General features: G+C 36.7%; 2 protein-coding genes across 4 annotated transcripts; one reads left to right on the forward strand and one right to left on the reverse strand.

Annotated features, from left to right (window-relative positions):
* The first annotated feature begins 1,128 nt into the window (after positions 1 to 1,128).
* f8a (coagulation factor VIII associated) lies at positions 1,129 to 10,762 on the forward strand. The gene is made up of 17 exons (XM_082165009.1): positions 1,129 to 1,351; positions 1,522 to 1,815; positions 2,183 to 2,304; positions 2,966 to 3,073; positions 3,193 to 3,288; positions 3,713 to 4,122; positions 4,484 to 4,530; positions 4,613 to 4,685; positions 6,285 to 6,444; positions 7,558 to 7,626; positions 7,751 to 7,871; positions 7,974 to 8,066; positions 9,412 to 9,476; positions 9,605 to 9,686; positions 9,775 to 9,821; positions 10,229 to 10,284; positions 10,393 to 10,762. Exons 6-17 carry the CDS (start codon positions 4,064 to 4,066, stop codon positions 10,472 to 10,474), a joined length of 954 nt encoding a protein of 317 aa, XP_082021135.1. The 5' UTR covers positions 1,129 to 1,351; positions 1,522 to 1,815; positions 2,183 to 2,304; positions 2,966 to 3,073; positions 3,193 to 3,288; positions 3,713 to 4,063; the 3' UTR covers positions 10,475 to 10,762.
* Positions 10,763 to 10,913: 151 nt separating this feature from the next.
* LOC309495334 (epithelial membrane protein 1) lies at positions 10,914 to 15,680 on the reverse strand. 3 transcript variants are annotated; one of them, XM_082165011.1, is made up of 5 exons: positions 15,561 to 15,680; positions 14,014 to 14,134; positions 13,401 to 13,509; positions 12,913 to 13,053; positions 10,914 to 12,040 (listed from the first exon to the last, which is right to left on the reverse strand). In XM_082165011.1, exons 2-5 carry the CDS (start codon positions 14,089 to 14,091, stop codon positions 11,880 to 11,882), a joined length of 489 nt encoding a protein of 162 aa, XP_082021137.1. In that variant the 5' UTR covers positions 14,092 to 14,134; positions 15,561 to 15,680; the 3' UTR covers positions 10,914 to 11,879. The 3 variants fall into 3 exon arrangements, with proteins under 3 accessions (XP_082021137.1, XP_082021138.1, XP_082021136.1); XM_082165012.1 differs by lacking the exon at positions 15,561 to 15,680 and adding an exon at positions 15,300 to 15,481; XM_082165010.1 differs by lacking the exon at positions 15,561 to 15,680 and adding an exon at positions 15,141 to 15,278.
* Positions 15,681 to 21,290: the final 5,610 nt, after the last annotated feature.

The following is a 21,290-nucleotide window of genomic DNA, read 5'->3' on the forward strand; positions in this document are numbered from 1 at the left end:
CCTGGAATGAACCTGTTCTGTTTAATGCCTTGTGTTTGACTCCAGAAAGAAAAAAATGAAAAAGATTATGGGACATGAAATATTTTGATTCCCTGGTATCCAGATGTTATATTTGTTGTGCTCTTCTTTGGCTCTCCCTCTCCCTCTGGTATGTGAGGTCAGTTTTGCCTGGCTTATACGAGTTTGTGAGTATTCCTTTACTTCAGCTCAGCAGTCACAAGGCACACATGCACCTGTTTCTCATTAAATAAGGCAATTTGTCACCTCTAGCTGAATTCCTTGCTCTTTTCTTCTCCTTGCTCCTCATTTATCTCTCTATCTCAGTCTTTTTATCTTTATCATGGAGTATTTGAGGTGCTTGTGCAGTCTTAATGGCTTAAATTTAGTTTTATGTTGGTGACTTTTTACGTTTTCACTTAAACACTTATAGACGTTATCATCTGCCTGTTATCTATTTTAAATCAGATAGGCTAATATATATATCTATAGTTATTTTCCTAATATATACTTTAAAGTTATACTAAACGGTGGGAAAACTTTATTTGACTACTCGCTACTGCTGTTTTTGATTTATCTGCCCTGGCGCTAATTATGTGTATTTCAGTGATAGTGATGTAATCATTACGTAATTCAAATTTGATGATTTTGGAAGTCCTCTTTATTTGATGTGAGTCAGGCGCTCTTTTGCAAAGTATCACGTGCTCTTCTGCTGCCACCTGGTGGTCAAAGACAAGGTGCACTATTTTTAAACCAAATTATTCCTTAATTCGAATAGCAAACTAGCATAGTAAAGACGCCTATTGTTTCTGCATTTAAATATAGGCTATAATTAAGCATCTGACGCGAGCATGTGACCTTTTTTTAAAGACCTGAACTGAATTTTTCCCACACGCTTTGTAAAGAAACTACATTTCAGTGTTGAAACTTTGTTTAAAAACTGTTTATATTCAGACTTAAGTATTACTACGTTTTTAATATACCAGCCAAAGAACAACAGTTCTGTTAAAGGACAACATTAAGAAAGTGAGCTTGTGGTGTGGGAGAGGAAGTGTTTACTGAGGATTTCATGAGATTGTACTTCACGATGTTTAGGGTCCTGTGAACTTCCACTCTGATGTAATATGGCTTAACTTCCTGTGTTGTTATGAGTGGTTTTTTTTACCATTTCTATTGGAAACTTTGTGCTGGATGGTGATATCTGAGTTTGATGAAACAACACAAAGAAAGAAAAGGTGGATTCTTTTGTTTTTGTTTGTTTTTTAAATGAAAGGACATGTAAATTTTGCACATATAAAGATGTATGCTGTGCTGTGTTGGATCGTAATACTGTGCTGTTGGCAGGAAACTCAAGGTATAGTTGACCATTATTTATGTGTCATTGCAGTGTGTTTCATTTCATTTTCGTTATTGTATTGCTGGATTTCTCACCCACACTCTCTCAAAACGAATTAGAAAGTTATGAACATATCATGAGAGCACAGATGGTTCAATAACACCATGATCTGTCCTCTGTCCCTCCAGCCAAATCTAAAATCTCTGTGTTGAACAGAACCAGAGTGGCACTAGCAGGAGACGAGCTTGAGTTCAACCTGTCAGTGGTAATTCCAGCAAACCTCAGCTCGAGCCTTCAATGCTACACCCAGAACAGGATCATTTGGAGTAATAATTTTATAAGTGAATTTCTTGACAAAAGAGAGTCGGTGACAGCACGTATCAAAATGCACAACAGCTCCAATTCTGGCAATTACTTTTTTCGTTATACATCTGGAAAACGTGGGGAAAATTTGGATGTGCATTGGGTGGTTCATGTGAGAGGTGAGTCTGCAGATCATTGATCATCCAGGATTGGTCTTACATTTTATGTGCGCTATGAATTAAATGCACGGGTGCCTTTTGCTAACTTAAACAGTATTAAAATATGTATGAATCTTGATAGTGGTTTTTACTTCAAAACCTTTCATTTGATAAATTTGTGGCTTGTGAGCCAATAGATAGGCTTGACTGATGAATAAAGAGGATCATTATAGATTCATAAAAAATGATGACAGCGAAAGAAGCCTGTGAATTCAGCCATGTGACATGCTAGACTGAAACTGTCACTTTCAGCAAAAGAAAAACATTTCACTCTATTTCCCCTTTTTTGCTTCTCTCCCATGTCCCACCCTAACTCTCTGTTCTCCAGATAAAGGTTATCAGGAGCCAGATGAGGAGTTAGAAAATGGCATCATCACAATGATGGCTTTCTCAGGAATTCTTCTCATCTTCAGTGTTGCCGGCTCACTTTACATATTAAAGAGCTACAAGGTAACACTTGGCCACACATGTATAGCACATACTGTAATAATTCAACCTATTCTCAAATTGTGTATACTTTATTCAGTACTTTGATGCATAAGGGGTTATAGATATGGACTGTTAACTAGACAGTATTCTGTCTGTCAGTTCAGAAAAGATTATCTTTGTTTTAGTGCTGGGCAAAGATTAATCGCGATTAATCGCATCCAAAATAAAAGTTTGTGTGTGTATAATATAAGTGTGTGTACAGTGTATAATTATTTTGTATATATAAATACACACATATGCATGTATATATTTAAGATTTTTTTAAATGTATATATAAATTATATTTATATATAATATAAATTATGTATAAATGTATATACAGTATATACATGCAAATATTTCTTAAATAAATACATGCATATGTGTGTATTTATATATACAATATAATTATACACAGTACACACACATATATTATGCAAACACAAACTTTTATTTTGGATGCGATTAATCGCGATTAATCTTTGCCCAGCACTACTTTGTTTTATTATGCAAGATGTGTAATTCCAGAGTTGCTTTGATTGCAAGATAGTGCTGTTATGAGCAGAAAAGGGCAGACGTGTACAATCCAGAAAACCACATGTGTTACTGTTAGTTTCAGCTCTAGGTTTGCCTCTTTTTTTAGGATCAACCTCCTTGTAGAGATGACAAAAATGTAGTAGCAGAGCAGAGACCCGAGGATAGTGATGATGTGATGTTGGATGAGAATGCTGCATCTGGATCACTCTACACAGTGAGATTTCTTTTTCTTTGCCTCAATATTTGGAATTTATTGGGAAATGGTTTTAGTAAGAATTTTAGGCTTAATAAGGGCTAAGGTTTTATGCATCACCTTATACTCCCTTCCAACAGGCGCTACAATACAGATCAAGCTCCATTTATGATACAATGAATCCAGAGATTATGATGCATGAAGAAAACACAAGAAAGAAACAATCTGATAAAAAGGTTTGTTTAATAGGGGAAAATTGTACAGCATTCCATGACCTGTAATAATGGCCTATGTTAAATTAATATAAATTATATTACATGTAGGTCTACATTAAAAATATGGTTGTAAATTTAAATGTAGTCTTGATTATATAAACGTTTCTTGAGGATAGAATCATGCACTAAAGGTACTTCATGACATACACTTTGCATTTATAGTAAAAAATACTTACAAACTCAGACACACAATTAAATCACAAACCACTATTATTAACAACAATACAGCATTCAATAAAAAAACATTTTTTTTGCAGGGGGGTGGTGGGGTGGTTACAGGAATTAAACCTGATGTCTCCCTTAATCAAAAAGAAAATTTGTCATAATTAGAATTTTAGTGTTGTTTTATAATACCAACAGTTTCTATTGCTGTGTTCTCTTTCAGCACTGCAAAGCCCAAGAAGAAGTATTTGAATCTATTTATGAAAACCTGTGAAGGAATGAATGAATTTTACCTACTAGAATGTACTTAGAGTCAAATAAATATATTTTGTATAATTAATATTTTATGGACCAGTGTAACATAAAATAAATGAAAGATTAAAACAACTGAAAGCTGTGTCAATATGTGTCGTTTCCCCCCAAACCTCTCGCCTCATCTCCTGCATAAAACCGATTTTCTGTAGCCTGTGAAGTGTGAAAACCAATCAAAAGACAGCTTCATATGTGTGCAACCAATGGGAACACTCGAATTGGAACTTCCTGTGTGTTTGCCCCTCCTTCTTAAGTGTCAACAATGGCAGCCGAGGGAGATTTTCTGATGCGCTACCGGGCAGTGTCAAATAAACTGAAAAAGTAAGAGCTAAAATAAAAGATTTATATTAGTAGTAAAATAATATTTTCAATGTTATCTCTGGTTGAAAATCAATATTGTATACAATATTGAGCGTGACCAAAGAATGTCATGACAGCACTACACAACCCACACTAGCACGTTGCTAACTAACTTAAATGTAAAGAGATACGAAATTAAATTATCACATTAATGTACGATTTATGTATAAACAGGTGATGATCACATCTTTTAGTTGTTTATTTGTATGCCAGCTTCTTCGCATAACGAACAATTCCTGCCGAGTGGCTAGTCGGATGTCCAGCATAACAATTTAATCTCATTTAGTGGCGTTTTAATATTTCGCTCTTCTTCAAATCACAGACGTTTTCTACGGAAGCCTAATGTTGCTGAAGCAAGTGAACAGTTTGGTGAGTACTGTATCTGAAGACTGCTCAGATAATGTGTAGCAATGCTAGTCACTGTTTATGATTGAATGACATCTTTCCTCAGGTCAGCTGGCCAAAGAGCTGAAACAGCAGGACTGTCCTCAGTATGCTGCCTTCTGTAATCTCGCCATGGCCCGGTAAACGATTCATTTATTAATGCTTGTGATTTACAATAAATTAAATATCATAGAATAAATGTACATGGATTAAAATAATAATAGTAAAATAATTTAAATGAATCAAAATGTTGATTTAACTAAATTAAAATAAAAAAAACGAATACATCTAACAGTACAGTTTTATAGATTTCCAAATAATATTTGACACAATGAATATAATTTTAATTGTGTAAATTGGGTCTTTATACATACACTCACCTAAAGGATTATTAGGAACACCTGTTCAATTTCTCATTAATGCAATTATCTAATCAACCAATCGCATGGCAGTTGTTTCAATGCATTTAGGGGTGTGGTCCTGGTCAAGACAATCTCCTGAACTCCAAACTGAATGTCAGAATGGGAAAGAAAGGTGATTTAAGCAATTTTGAGCGTGGCATGGTTGTTGGTGCCAGATGGGCCGGTCTGAGTATTTCACAATCTGCTCAGTTACTGGGATTTTCACGCACAACCATTTCTAGGGTTTACAAAGAATGGTGTGAAAAGGGAAAAACATCCCGTACACACAGTCCTGTGGGCGAAAATGCCTTGTTGATGCTAGAGGTCAGAGGAGAATGGGCCGACTGATTCAAGCTGATAGAAGAGCAACTTTGACTGAAATAACCACTTGTTACAACCGAGGTATGCAGCAAAGCATTTGTGAAGCCACAACACGCACAACCTTGAGGCGGATGGGCTACAACAGCAGAAGACCCCACCGGGTACCACTCATCTCCACTACAAATAGGAAAAAGAGGCTACAATTTGCACGAGCTCACCAAAATTGGACCGTTGAAGACTGGAAAAATGTTGCCTGGTCTGATGAGTCTCGATTTCTGTTGAGACATTCAGATGGTAGAGTCAGAATTTGGCGTAAACAGAATGAGAACATGGATCCATCATGCCTTGTTACCACTGTGCAGGCTGGTGGTGGTGGTGTAATGGTGTGGGGGATGTTTTCTTGGCACACTTTAGGCCCCTTAGTGCCAATTGGGCATCGTTTAAATGCCATGGCCTACCTGAGCATTGTTTCTGACCATGTCCATCCCTTTATGACCACCATGTACCCATCCTCTGATGGCTACTTCCAGCAGGATAATGCACCATGTCACAAAGCTCGAATCATTTCAAATTGGTTTCTTGAACATGACAATGAGTTCCCTGTACTAAAATGGCCCCCACAGTCACCAGATCTCAACCCAATAGAGCATCTTTGGGATGTGGTGGAACGGGAGCTTCGTGCCCTGGATGTGCATCCCACAAATCTCCATCAACTGCAAGATGCTATCCTATCAATATGGGCCAACATTTCTAAAGAATGCTTTCAGCACCTTGTTGAATCAATGCCACGTAGAATTAAGGCAGTTCTGAAGGCGAAAGGGGGTCAAACACAGTATGGTGTTCCTAATAATCCTTTAGGTGAGTGTATAAATAATATTGCTGTTTTATTTATTTTTTTATTGTAGAATTGGGGTCCCTCGCATGAGGCTGATCATATTTGGGGGTCCTTGGTGGCTAAAAGATTGAAAGCTCTTGCTCTTGTCTAGAGAACATGCTGAAATGTTTCTGTCTTCGTAGCTGTGAGCAGACTCTGTTCAACGCTCCAGGAGAAGCCCTAGCTCTGACTGAGGCAGCCCGACTCTTTCTGGCCTCGGAACAGGAGACTAAAGCGCTGATGGCTCCCGGTTTCGATGAGAATATGCAAGCAGCAATGAACTGCTATAGTTTTGCCATTAAGGTATTTATCTCAATCAAATGTATTAATAGTTACTTAAACTCATGCAGATAAGCATATATAAACATGTTATTCATTTGCAGAAAGTTGGGCTCAGATTTGAATAGAAACAAGTGCAAATAAAACAATGTTGCTCCTGCTTAGCTTAGCTTGCCATAGTTTTATTTGAGTATCATTGAGGTATTAGCTTTTACTTTATTAAAAAAAACAAATCTTTTAATATAGTTTTTCTACATTTTTATTTCAGTTTTAGTTATTTTAGTACATCAAAGTGAAATTAAATTTAAATGTTTCCATGGGAACTAGCTGAAATAAAACGTTTTCAACTAAAAATGAAAAACATTTTATGCATTTTGGCGGTTCATTTACACGACAACAGCGTTTTGGGGGCCTGAAAACACAGACTTTTGAAAATGGGTTTCAAAGTGCATGTTTTTGAAAAGATACCGTTATCGTCTCTGTAGCCTAAACTAGACACAAAAACACGAATTTGTGAAAACGTCATACTCATGCATATTATGTGTTCAGTCTATAGGCGCGTAGTGTTTCTTTACAAAGTGACATCGCCAACTACTGGCCTGTCAGCAGAATACTGCGATTTTAGTAGTTTTAGCAGATCCGTGTGAACTGGGATCGATTTGACAACGTTGACGTCTGTACGTGAAAAACGTGAAAAAAAACGGGGTTTTTTACACTTTATTTTATTTCAGTTAACATTTATTCTATTTCAACTAACAATTTATTTATGTTTTTAGTTTTAGTGAACTATAATAACTTTTGCCTGACAGATAATCAATCCCCCATTCACTTACTATTACCGCCTCGCTCACAGTTGAGGATGGAAGGAGGATGAGGATGGAGGACAGTACAAAGCAAAGCAACATTTGTTATTATAGTAATAGTTCACCCCAAAATGAAACGGTTTCAGCTAATTTTGGCTTGCTGCTAGCTGCTATTTCACATGCTTCATGTTAAAATGCTCTTAAAAATGTATTGAAGTCATTTGAAGAGTACTGCTGGATTAATATAGTAAAAAGCCTCAAATCTTGCAATCACATGCAGATTTTGTGTTTATTTAGATGTTATACTGCAAATATGTACTTATATATTGTTTAGGTCTATATTGAGATGAATCAGCCTGTTATGGCGGCCAGTCTCTCACTGGAGCTTGGCAATACTCTGAAGGTGAGACATTAATCATTGTAATTCATGGGGAGTCTTTCTCTTAATAAATGAATTTAAAATGCATATCGACCTTCTTCCACAGTGCCTCGGCATGATGTGGTCCTGTTTATATATTTGTGTGTAGGAGATGAATAGACCGGGGGAGGCGATAGTTCATTTCCAGAGAGCCGCAGAACTGCAGATTCAGACTCCAATTGAAGCCCTGCTATCACTGTGGGAAATGGCCTCCTGCAAAATACTGACCCGTGAGTTCAAACAGAGGAGCGTTTTCCTGATTCGTTTCATGCATTGAGTTTCAGATGTGGTTCTGTGGTTGTCAGAGCAGTGATGTGATGTTTGATCGGCAGGTGATTATGATGGTGCACTTGCTGTGCTCTCAGAGATGCAGCACATGTGTCAGGAGAGAGGACTACAGCTCCCCGGCACCAACACCCCTGTCGGTAAGAATATAATGCACTTTCACTACATTCAATAAATACAAACAATCGTAGTTTTGAAATCTAGGTGTGTGAGGTAAGCCTGTTACGATTATTTATTCATCATCTAATCGTGGTTTTTCGACCTAATCGCAATTATTTGAGATAACCGTAATAATTTTGCAGTTTAAATTTCAATCGCATTTTGCCAACAAATAAAAAAAAACTCTGTTGCCTTTTTAAATTATTTTTATTATTATATTATACACAATTCCGAGTAAAAACATAACGTATTAGGCTTATACTGTAAGTCACATGACCTAATCAGAATTAAAGTGCCCCTATTATGCTATTTTAAATGTTCCTAATTTTGTTTTGGAGATCTACTACAATAGGTTCACATGCATCCAAGGTCAAAAAACACTTTCATTTTCTCAAAATGTCCATTGCACATCACCTCATTTCTCAAAGAGTCTGAAAATTGTTTGTTTGAAGATTCAGTCTCTCTAAACCCCTCCTTTCCGTGAGCTACTTTGCTCCGATTGGTCAGACGGGCCTGTCTGTTGTGATTGGTCTACCGCTTACAGCGTATGACGGAAATGAAACGCCAGTTATCATATCTGATATTCAGCCCCGGATGCTTCCTCAGCACTGGCGTCGGTTTTTCCGTATCAATTCCAGTACGAGTCCTCATCCATTTGAAGTGAATGCAAAGTGGATTCACAGCGCTAAAACAGCGTCTTCTCAACATGTCGACAACATGAACCAAACTCTTCCAGTCTCAGCTACAACTACAGTGTTTGAGGGTCAAAGTATATGTCATTTGCGGGCAGCCAATGAATACCATAGACAGGCATTATGCAGATGTGTTACGTTGTCATGTCGGTAACAGGAAGTGAGATGGAATTGCTGACAATGCGTTTCAGCAGTTCAGAATCTGTTCTTTCTATTAGGAGACAATAACTTTATTTGTCATGCACTTTAATTTTAAAATTTTGCAGACCTTTTTAACTTCACAAAAATATGTATTATACACTGTATGAAAGGTAATATTAAAAAATATTAGAAAAATTCGAAATGATAGCACACAATTCATGATCATGAAAGGAATGAGGTTTGGTGGCCAAACTTTAGGGACTTTCACCAGATGTGCTGTTTATTTGGGTTTTCTGATCACATATTTATAAGCAGCAGTCATATTATGTTTTGTGACTGATATTCATGCTTGTCAAGAATCTGTTTTGCTGTTTTACTGAGTCAGCAGTCCTTTTCATTTTTTGTGGACATCAGCTAATAATAATGGCAAGGAAATGAAATGTGCTGTAAATGCTAAAGATTCATGCTTCAGTTGTGTTTGTCTTAATTCCAGGTGCATTTATGGATATCATAGCAAAGTGTGAAATCTCCAGGGTATTGCTGTTAATGCTGCTTGAGGTAAAGTAAATATTTTAAATAAGCTCACCTCACACGTTGGACAAAATATTAATAAATCAGACCTATACCATAAGTGGGTTTATTTACTATCCCAATAAGCATACTATATGTTTGTGTCTGTGTTTTAGCCTCCCCCTCAAAAGCTGCTACCCGAACACGCTCAGACACTAGAGCGATACGCCTGGGAGTCCTTTGACTCACATAGTCAGGGTAAAACTTTCGAAATAATAGAGAACCAGGCACAGTGTTTTATTTGGTTGCTATTCTGTATAAACTGTTGTCACCTTCTGTCTTCTAGTAAACTTCCTTCCAGAAAACGTGTTCCTTCTCCTACAGTCAGTTGTGGTATGTATTTAAAATCTATTTATGTAAAATTAGGTTGTAAAAACATACAGTGTCCAACACTCTGAGATCACATTTTAATATTTAGATCACATTTAGCGGTATGGCATTAAACAAGGAATAATAATACTTACTAAATATGCAACATAAACTACCATTCAAAAGTTTTGTGTCAGTAATTTTTTAAAAAAGGAATAGTTTTATTCGGTACCAATTCAGCATATCAGAATGATTTCTGAAGGATCATGTGACACTGAAGACTGGAGTAATGATGCTGAAAATTAGGCTTTGCCATCACAGGAATATGTTACATTTTAAAATATATTACAGTTCTAATAATATTTCACAATATTACTGTTTGTTCTGTATTTTTTACCAAATAAATGCATCTTTTACTGGCCTGTTTACAGATGGCATGTCAGGAAAAGGATACAGAATCTCTCAAAGCTCTCCAGACAGAACTATGGTAAGCTTTCTGTATTTCCCACCTCATACTAGGCATTTATCCATATTATATTTAAGCCTTTGCAATTAGATAACCATTTTGAATCACCTTGCTCTTGTCTCACAACAGGCCTCTCCTTTCGGCAGAACAGAATCATCTCCTCCACTTAGTGGTTCAGGAGCGAATTACACCCTCCGGTCAGGGCATATGATTCAGCGCCATACACCCCCACAAAACACTTCTTATTGGAACATTCCTATGCCAGTGCCTGGTGCATTTTGCATGAGGACTGTAGAAGGTCACTGGACCTACTAGAACTGTACAATCACATGTGAGAAAGCTTATAATTTCTCAATTGACATCAGGTTTCAATGTCTCTTATACAAACATGCTTCTTATCCTCCATTTTCATATTATGATATTGTGTTTAAAAAAATGCTTAAAGCTGTTAAATATTGATGTGGTAAATAATACAAATTAAAAGAGATTCTTATGGCAAGGTTTTTATTTGTGTGATTTACTAAAATTAATGTCCTCCCTGGTTTACACTGTTTGGCTTTGCAATGAAAAAATAAAATCCAATCTGCAAAATAAAAATACATCTAGAACTGACTGAAACCAAGCAAAGCAGAAACTGCATAACTCAGACAAGGAGCTTCTTCTTTGAGATGATATTGAATAATTACTCCCATAAAAATAGTACATTTTGAAATTTAAAACAAGAAAAGCATTCTGAAAGTTCTTTTGGAATATTCTGTGCTCTAGAATTAGAATCTTACAGGGTGATCATCTGACCACATGAACAATCATTCATCATGCTAATCAAAATAGTTGGCATAGCAACAGGACCCATGATGTCATTATCAAGAAAACCACTATTTTAAAATAGTTCAACAGAGTGTTTGTACAATCAAATTACAAAAAGTCTAAATGACCAAGTGGATGATCACAAACTGAGCAGCACCATAATGTATAGCAGTAACGAAGATTTTACTCTTTATCTTGACCTACAGTAGAGACTATCCTGTGCTATTGCAATCAACAACATAAATTTAAAGAAAATATGAAATGAAATAAACCCGTTTAAGACAAAGCTAGTTCTTAAAGTGCAAGTGATGTTTAAAACTACACTTTATAACATTTTTCTATATGTACTTTATATGTACAACTTAGTTTTTTTTCTTTATACATGTTATAAATACATTTTGTACAATTAATTCTTGTATATACTGTATTTACTTCATCTTTGCCATCTTTACACACTAACCCCTGCAATAAAGTTTGTTCAGACCCTCTAACTGCCCTCAGTGCTTTGTGGAAGTAGGAAGATGACCAATCAAACCAATCTATAGCATTACTCCAAATAAAAATGCTGATTCAAGGCTTTCACCTATTTTAAACTTGCTCAAATGTTTAAATGAACTGCTGATGCAATTATTTGCAGTGCAAATTTCTACATTTCCATCATAGGCCTGTATTCAAGACAACTCATTAATTTTCAGGTACTGTACCTACACTGAAGTAGTATAGTTAGTCAAAGTCCACATTAAAGTTAGCATGACAAAAGAAAGGAATATCCAAGGCTGTACATTAGCACTGAGAGCGAGGGCTAAAGTTTAATCCACTCTCTTGCGCAGGACGATGTACATAATTCCCGTAAAGAGGGTCAGCAGCCATCCAAACCAGGCCATGATGTAGGACCAGCCATACCAGCCATCCTTCTCACCTCTGTGAAAGTGATCGGTGTAGACTGACAGAGCCACCATTATGCAGAAACCTAGAGGTGCAAGAGAAACATATAAATGTACAACAAAAATGAATGTCTGTACAACCTGTATGTTTTTTTTTTGAAAAACAAAATGTGTAAAAAAAAAAAAAAGTACAAATTTTGAGACGACAATCCACACTAGTGGTCGACCAAGCCCAATATTTGGCCGGTAAGTTTGTCAGTTTGTCCGATACGTGTCAAGCGAACTTTTATTTTTGACAGTGCTGGGACTTTTATTTTGACAGTGATTAGAACTTATTCTCCATCTTTATTACTTTACTGTCTTTGTTTAACAGTTTTGTCTAAACAAATTGACAGAATATTAGACAGAACTGATAAAGAAAGAAAGCAAACAGTATATAAATAAAGTATTATAGCGTTTACCTTTCTTTTAGTCATAGAAAAGTAAACACTATAATACTTCTAAAGTATAAATCTTTTTTTTTTTTCAGATTTATTTTTTTATCAATTTAAATTTTTTGCATATTGATATCTTTTCCAAGTAATTATTTCTAATTTAGTAAATAAAAAAATTATTGCAGCAACTGTTATGCATGTGTTGTTTAAATTAAAGTGGGCGATATAAAATATATTGTCTTTATATCGGCAACCCTACTCTCTAAGATATCAGCATGAGCCATCAAAAAATCGATGGATCGATGGTGGCGATTTTGTATGAATTCGTACAATTATTAGAAAAAAGTAAGCATGAAGGTCCACCCTAACTCCACCCCTAAACATACCCGTCACTGGGGCGTAAGGAGATTTTACGAAAATGTATGAATGAGAATGAATGCGAATTAGCCACCAATTAGCCAAAAAGAAAATTGTTACGAATTGCCATGAGATTGTGTTGTAGATTTTCAGAAGCAGGGACTTACAGGAGATGAGCTGTACAACTCCAGAAATGGTGAACCGCTTTCCTTTACCCAGAGTTAAGAGTTGGAATATGAACACGCACAGAGATAACACAGCAAACAGGCAGGACAGCACTGCAAACGCCTGAACCGCCTGCAGATAGTCTAGAAGGAGGGATTGAAGGGACGTCAGTGAGTGTCCCAGTCTGTACACTCTTAAAAATCAAGGTTCTTTATTGGAATCTATGGTTCCATGAAGAAAATTAATCATCCAGGAACTTCTCCATTGCACAAAATGTACTTTATATTGGTAAAAGACTTCAGATGATTAAAATGTTTTTCACACTAAAAAAATGGCTCGCTGAAAGGTTCCTTGGGAAACCCAAAATGGTCCTTCTACGGAAATTACACAAACCCCGTTTCTGAACCTTTATTTTTAAAAGTGTAAAAGAGCCACCAGCGAAAATACACAGATGCCTGAAAATTCCTACTGCTAAAATGATTTGTCTTACCTTTCCTGTATGAGGTCGGTATATCCATGTACACCCAGACATCATCATTGTTCTCCATCACCCATCTGCCCCACAGGTCTGTGTAAAGGGTCCTTGTGAACCACCATGCCTGGGAAAATACAATAAAAAAAAAACTACCATTAGCAAATAAGAATATAGTTAACAACTGAAAATGATTGACTACTACAGTGACAATACAAACACTTACAATGCACACATATTTAATAATAATAATAATAATAATAATACATTTAATTTTAGGCGCCTTTCAAGCCACCCAAGGTCACCTTACAAATATAAATAAAATAAGTAAAATAACATTAATGTCTAAAAATAAACTGTTAACTGCTATTAAAAGAATTTAAAAACAACTAATTAGCTAATGCTAATGAGGTGGAGGGGTGCTTAAAGTTTATAAGCTGACTTGAAAAGATGGGTTTTGAGAGTGGTTTTGAATTGAGAAATAGAGTCTATAGCACGAATATGAGGGGGAAGAGAGTTCCAGAGTTTTGGTGCAGCATGGGAGAAAGCCCTTGCTCCCATTGTGGAGAGTCTGATGTCTGGTTTACATTTCATTACATATCCACATAAAAGAGGAACAATATTAACTTACATCATCTATAGTTGCCCAAAAGAGGAAGAATATTGTTGTCAGATGAAGCAAACAGATTCCAGCCAGAGCCTTCAACATATTCAGAGGATGAGAGGAGGAAACAGGGTGGAACAATATCCCGCTGAAAGGGAGGGAAATATTATAAGACATGACATCTTGTGTTTAAGAAATACTCCACATCGAAAGGTCCTGTGCGATTTAGCATCTATCTTATGATGACTGAATGAGAATTGCCACGTTTTGAAATGAAAAAGTTGAAAGAATGTATGCCAAGTGTTTAACTGTGTCAACCAGGTGTTGAATGGAAGAGGGGTTTGATGACATCTTTTCAAAATTAATATACGCTTTTCATTCACACAGTTCTTTTACTTGTGTGCTAATAATAATTAAAGCCATGTGTGTTTGCATTTAAGTCAGGCAGATTTACCCAGTATGCTGATAACGAGCAGCCATGGCCTATGACATCACCACATTAAAGCTGCATGATCCAAAGCGATAGATAGCCATTGTTTTGTTATTATAGGGTTACCTCTACTTTTTGAAAACTAGCTTTGTTTCCACCACGATTACATGCACAAATCTCCAACGACTGTTAAACTACAATAGATGTCACGAGGGAGTAGGTTTTCTTTAATGACCTTTTCTTAAAGTCACACATATGAACTGAGACGTCATTTAAAATGCTGATGCATGCTGTTCATACAAACAAGAAAGTTAAGAGAAAATATTGTGTTAAATCCCATTTAAATTAAAAACTATAACAGTTCAGAGCAGACCTTTTGCCAATGCATTCATTTCATACACATTGTATGCCCGTTCAAAATAACGTTGATGCGATCAACAATGCACAACAATCTGTTATTTATTGTCACACATACATAGCCTACATACATTAGACGAATATACAATAGAATCCTGATTGTTCCCGCGAATTACAGATGTGCGACACAGAAGCAATTCGTGTAACGTCATACTTTCGGATGCAGCTTCATCCAAATTCTAAATTATCTGAAATATATTTCCCTTTGTGTCATGTCGATTCTAATTCTAAGATGCTTAATTGCCTCAAGAAATACTAACTTAACAACCTGAATTCTACAGCGATGGTACAGATAATAAAACATTACCTTGGGTATTTTAAGCTCTCAATTTATTTCTTGCTTTTCGTAGCCTATCTGATGACCCACCATCCGAGGATCCGCACTTCCCCGCACCTCGTCCGCTGTCTCGCCCCCCTCCCGCACTCTTTTGCTGCATAGAGGACCCCACCCATCCCAAGGACTTACTTTTAAGTCCTTTACGCATCCCACATCCAGATTGCGAAATCCTAGAACTGTAATTGTCGCTCACGGGAAATGCATGCACAATGTGTAGTAATAGACACACAAACGTTGGTTTCTCTGAATGTCAAAACAGCCACCAACATATTTTATTCAAATGCCGAACAGCTCAATGTTAAGACGCCTCCTTAAAAGCACTGGAAACTGTACTTTTGCCGCATGCTCAGTAATTCTTTGCAAGAGTTTGCGAGGTCGTCATCCTATTACCTAAAGCTGTGATGTGCTACAGCTACAGCGATCTATCCGCATGCCGCAGCATCCTAACTCAGCTCTTCTGGAGATGCACGGTGACCGCAGACTCCACGCTCGCCCGGTGTCGCACACATAACTGCAGGATTGGAAGGGATTCATTGCACGGGGTCAGGGTATATTCTGGCAAACCGTTTGCCAATCACGTCTAGCAATCGGCAAAGCAAACTGTGGTACACGCCATTTGCCAACAAGCGATGGGTAATTCGCAAAGCACAATGTTATTTTCTGTATTCCCAGCACGGTACCATAGAACGGCATAAAGTAAGAGGTTTGAGAAGTAAGAGGCGGGGCACCATGTTAAAAAATTTCAAAGTTAAAGTTCACGCAAACAGGTATTAATAGACAAGGTTTAGTCAAATATTGATTGTTTATAGCTGAATTAGTAGAACGCAATTATATTTGGAACATAGAATATAGCCTATCCAATAAAGAATCTAACGATATAAGATATTGGCATGAGTAACCCCATTCTTATGTAATATCTTAATTAATATTTTTAAGTTCACACCTCCATTTTGTAATATAATTGTAAAGTCCGTTAACACAGATTTTAGCCTAATAGTGGTTCTCAAACTGGTGGCCATGCTGTAAGGCTTCCAGATGGTACAGGGTAGCCTAAGCCACACTTAAGACATTTTATGAACTAGGCTATATATTTTTTCAGAAATTCAGTGTAGCCAATCATCAGAGAAATAAGACTTCCAACCAACAGAATTTATTGTAGGCTATTATTTCATATGTATGTTTTTTAAGTTTTAAATGGTTTTGTGTCATTCATTTTCTGTGGAAAAAATCATCTAAAGCTTGATCGTTTAATACTGAGGCAAGATGCGCGGATCATATTAAACGTCACCGAATCGGCTGCTTCTAATTAATAATGCACCGCCACCCACCCGCAACATAATGCTCTGATTTATAGATATCCGCACCCGATCGCCACATTACAATTATTCTAAGGCCGGTTTCATACAGCACGCCTGAGTGGCGCGTCGGAAGAGCGTTTGCTGCGCGTGCGTGCCCATTGTGCTTTCACACCGGCTGCGTTTGCAGCCCGCACCGCGCACAGAAGCCTACAATAATCGCAAGTTCTTTATTACTTTATTTTACATACATTTATAAGCAAAACGTTTTGACTGTCAATATAGTTTTAATAACTGTGATTTGTTTAATCCACATGTGTTCGTGCTTTTCTGGTCCAGCCTACTGAAAGTTATCAGACATAAAGTTATAACAAAAATCACATAAAAATTGCAGTAGGCATACAGTGTGTATATCGTTCCTGGTGCAGAATGTCTGCTCGTTACATTAGTAACCTTTTATATTGTCCATGTAAAATGACATAAAATAAATTTTTAAAGTTCTTTAAATCGGATAAATAAGCGAATATACACTTTCAAACATATGCAAACGTAACTAAATGTGTAGGTCAAATACATTATATAATTATTTAAGAAATAATCCAGTCAAAGGGCTGTATGGTCATAATAAACCAAGTACCCCAGAGTGCAGTCTGGACGATGGGGCAGGGCGACACATTTGGGCGGGTCAACACGTGTCGCTCCGCCCACCCCCAATTTAATTGGTTTATAATACCGCAATCTTGTAGACCAGGGGTCACCAAACTCGGTTCTGGAGGGCTGCTATCCTGCAGAGTTTTTCGATTTTGTGAATGATTTGGCCTAATTAAAGAAATATTAAATGCTAACTTTAATCGTATCTTATTATCTGTTTACCATGGTAATTTTAGTCAAGATCTATTGACTATTGTTTTATTGTAGCCTACTTAAGACACAGAATAGATGAAGTTATTGTTTAAAAACAAACGCTTGGTAACGGCACCTGGGAGATGTTTTACATTAGCGCGTCATTCACTTGGCTTATTCATATTTCTATCAGGATCCGTGGATCAGCACAAACTCGGGATGATTTTATGCAAATTGATGATAATTCACTAGCCGCGTTTCCATTACCCTTCAAATTGCGCAAATTGAAATTGCGAATTGAAAATACGCTTAATGGAAACACGTCAATTTCGCAAAAACTACCATTTATCGCAAAAAAGTTTTTACGCTCTCATGAGGTGGTTTTTCAGGCAATTCGAAAAATGAATATTTCGCAAAACTGCAATGGAAACAGTTTTTGCGCATTTACAGTCACCTGACTTAGAAGACGCAGTGTGTTTGAAGTCCATGTATAGCTACGCAAATAATAATAATTTTATATTATTTTATTATAACATTTAATAGGCTATATTTAGAAGAGGCTTTTATGCAAAAAAGGAACAAAGCTGAGCGTGGAGCGCGCACTGCATGACACGGAGGCGCGGCCGCAAACACTTGCATTTTCCTATCAACAGTGGAAACAACTTATACTCTATCATTTCTGGTCAGACAGAAAATAATAATACATTATTCTCAACCACTTTTATTTGTGTAAACTCACAATAACAAGAAAATGCTGTGCTTTTGTAAAATAAAAGAAACAATCAGACGCACATGATCTCCGTAAACTGGGGCGCGAGAACTGAAACAAAATATAGCCTGTGTAGGCTAAAGCTTGAAATGTCCACTTTAAAACGAACAAATTCGAATCGAAAGCTAATACCTTCTGATTATGTAGGCTAATCCGTATGAAAGTTGCATTTCTCTCTAAAAGCGCATCTGATAACAGCGGAGATGGAGATGTGATTTTAGCCGACACTTAGAAAACAATAGTTTATTAATTAGCCTATATTAATGGCTCTTCTCATTCAGCACTGCGGGAAATACATCAATTCCAGTTTCTAATTTGGCCTTAGAAAACCAGTAAAATCGACATGTTTTCCATATTAATTTGTGAATATTTTAAATGTTTAATAAAGGGGCAAAAAGTCATAAATAAAGCACAGCAGTTGTGTGTAGCCAGTTCAAATTAAAATTTTGGTGTTCAACTTGTTTTAAGAAGACAACAACCGTTCATTTTTCGTTTTTCAATTAGGGGTTAAAAAAGGAAAAACAAATAGACACAAAAGTTGCCTACATGGATCATTTGGACAGAACACGAGACAGAATTATTTATTAAATTCATAAAAGAAACAATAATTAGCCTATAGGAATACTGGATTCTAAATCTCAAAGAAATGCCACAATCGGAGCAGAAATGAGGGCGAAACACCCAGAAACTCCTTATATGTGTCGTTCGGGGGTCTTTCCCTGCCATTAATGCTTGGATAACACGCCACGTCTCCTTCCATTAATAATAATAATAATGTCTAATGCGGTGGCTGTGATATTATAACCAACGTCCGTTGCCGTGATTTTTGGAATGACTTATCGCGAGAGAAAAAAAGACGTTTTAGTCGCATAACATCGGTTAATGGAAACGCCGTCATTTCGCAATAGTTTTTTTTATCGATATTTAGATAATAGCGCAAAACATTTGCGCAAATCTGTAATGGAAACGCGGCTACTGTAAGAATGTAAGCTGCTGATTATAAATTCTAAAGCACGACCGTTTTTTGTTGTCATTTTTTAACGAGATTTGTTGTCCAATTATTTGGTACAAAGTGCAAATTTACAATGTTTAATGGCGAACTCATGTTTCCTTGTTGTTTACCTGTTAATAAAATATGAGGGCCTATATATTGGTTTTGGTTCTGTAAAGCCCTGTTTTTTAAAGATTCATGTTTTCTAATAAGTGTCAACCGGTTAACATAGGCCCTACGAGTCTGTGACATCATATTAAAAATCCAATTATTTATTTATCCACCCCCGCATTGTGTGTTCATGTTTTAATCTGCGTATGTAATGTATGTAAAAATGGTTTCAAATATTAACACTCACATATAGCTAGCTGCATAACCATAAAAACCACTGCTGTAAATCTGTGCAATTATAATATAATAAAATAATAAAATACCCAGCAGAGAAGTGATATGAACATGTAGGCCTATTGCTTAAATACGCTCTTGAGCACGTGTATACATAATAATATTTGCTAAAGATCGACATAGCCTAATAACATCTGTTTTAGTAAAAAAAAAAAAAAAAAAAAAAAAAAAAAAAAATTATTTTCACATTTTAGCACTGCGCGGTTTTTATTCCCATTGTACGCACAAAACCGAAGAAGCATGAAGTAAAATTACGGAGCCATATGCATAGCATGCGGAAAAATATTGTCTATATCAGACTTTGACATGCCAGTAATTTCATGCAGTCATGCTCATTGCCCACTAAAAGTGGCACTGATATATCGGGTAAATTAATTTAATAGTATAACCAGAGAATGTCTAATATGGCGAGAAGTTTCACTCTCACTACACTTCCGGCTTCTGAACTGGTTGCAGTTCCACTCTGATTCCATATGAGGGCGCTCACAGGACGAGTGCAGAATGAATGGAGGTCAATGGCGGTATACCCCTCAAAATCCACTTTTCTCAGGATATAATTTTTTGTCTAGTAATTTGAATGTTGTATTCGAAAGGAGATGCAAAGAAATTACACATTGCTGGGTGTTAGATTTTTTAGAGTCACTTATTTGATTTAAAAAAGTCTTTCAAAATGTCAATGACGTCAGAATGCTGACGTCATTAGCAGAATGCTAGCGTGTTATGGGCAACAACAACTCAACCTGTAAGAAATCAAAACGACATAAGTACTCGTTCATTCAACTTTCGACCTAAAACCCATGTTGAACTTGCAAAATCTACAATCACATCTGAGATTTCTCAACGGCAATCGGGTGAAAGAGACAAATTTAGCCGTCTAGCCCCATTGACTCCCATTCATTTTGCACTCATTGCGAGCGCCCCCAGTGGAACTCTGGTGGTACTACAACCAAAATTCGGTACAATAGGGCTTAATAGGGAGTGGACAGGCTCTCCGTAGACGGGCTCTGGTATAACTAGGCTAACTCTCAAACAGTGTATCATTTATCAGCAACATATTTCGTGATATCGTCTAGCCATAAACCTGCTCAATAAAGCTTACAATATGACTTTTTGTAAAACTTTGAAACGAAAACGATGTGAATTGAGCTCTATACGAATACATTTTTACAGTAACTTCATCTAACTTGATTCGTAAGTTCATCAAAACATTATCCAATTGATTGTTACTGAAATCGTCATGGTTATCACTTAATAATTCTGTAGTACGGCCAAACAGCGTCATAGATCATTCATAAACTAGTACCAGACGTGTACGTCGGCTATGCTCATGCCTCAACCGTCTACGCCAATAAGATTGCTGTAGGCTATAAACCAATAAAATCGGTTGTGTATAATTGTATATATAACTAATTCAGCTATAAACAATCAATATTTGACTAAACCTTGTCTATTAATACCTGTTTGCGTGAACTTTAACTTTGAAATTTTTTAACTGGTGCCCCGCCTCTTACTTCTCAAACCTCTTACTTTATGCCGTTCTATGGTACCGTGCTGGGAAAACAGAAAATAACATTGTGCTTTGCGATTTACCCATCGCTTGTTGGCAAATGGCGTGTACCACAGTTTGCTTTGCCGATTGCTAGACGTGATTGGCAAACGGTTTGCCAGAATATACCCTGACCGCACGGGCCAAACGCAGCACATGGCTACCCAACAATAGGGCGAACCAAGCGCCAATCAAACCCCATCTCTCCAATCATGATAAAGTAGCGCAGGCAGAAAGTGATGCGCAGGTACTTGATGACTCATCTAAAGTA

Source organism: Leuciscus leuciscus, assembly GCF_965113295.1.
Source record: "Leuciscus leuciscus genome assembly, chromosome: 3".
Lineage (NCBI taxonomy): Eukaryota > Metazoa > Chordata > Actinopteri > Cypriniformes > Leuciscidae > Leuciscus > Leuciscus leuciscus.

Bases quoted from the DNA above. Each gene is read 5' to 3' on its own strand.
- f8a (XM_082165009.1), top strand. From the start codon at position 4,064: ATGGCAGCCGAGGGAGATTTTCTGATGCGCTACCGGGCAGTGTCAAAT. The intron at 9,477-9,604 runs GTAAAGTAAATA...TCTGTGTTTTAG, and splicing joins TGCTGTTAATGCTGCTTGAG to CCTCCCCCTCAAAAGCTGCT. The intron at 10,285-10,392 runs GTAAGCTTTCTG...GTCTCACAACAG, and splicing joins GCTCTCCAGACAGAACTATG to GCCTCTCCTTTCGGCAGAAC.
- LOC309495334 (XM_082165011.1), bottom strand. From the start codon at position 14,091: ATGTTGAAGGCTCTGGCTGGAATCTGTTTGCTTCATCTGACAACAATA. The intron at 13,510-14,013 runs GTAAGTTAATAT...GTATTTTCCCAG, and splicing joins TTTGGGCAACTATAGATGAT to GCATGGTGGTTCACAAGGAC. The intron at 12,041-12,912 runs GTAAGTCCCTGC...TTGCACCTCTAG, and splicing joins AGTTGTACAGCTCATCTCCT to GTTTCTGCATAATGGTGGCT.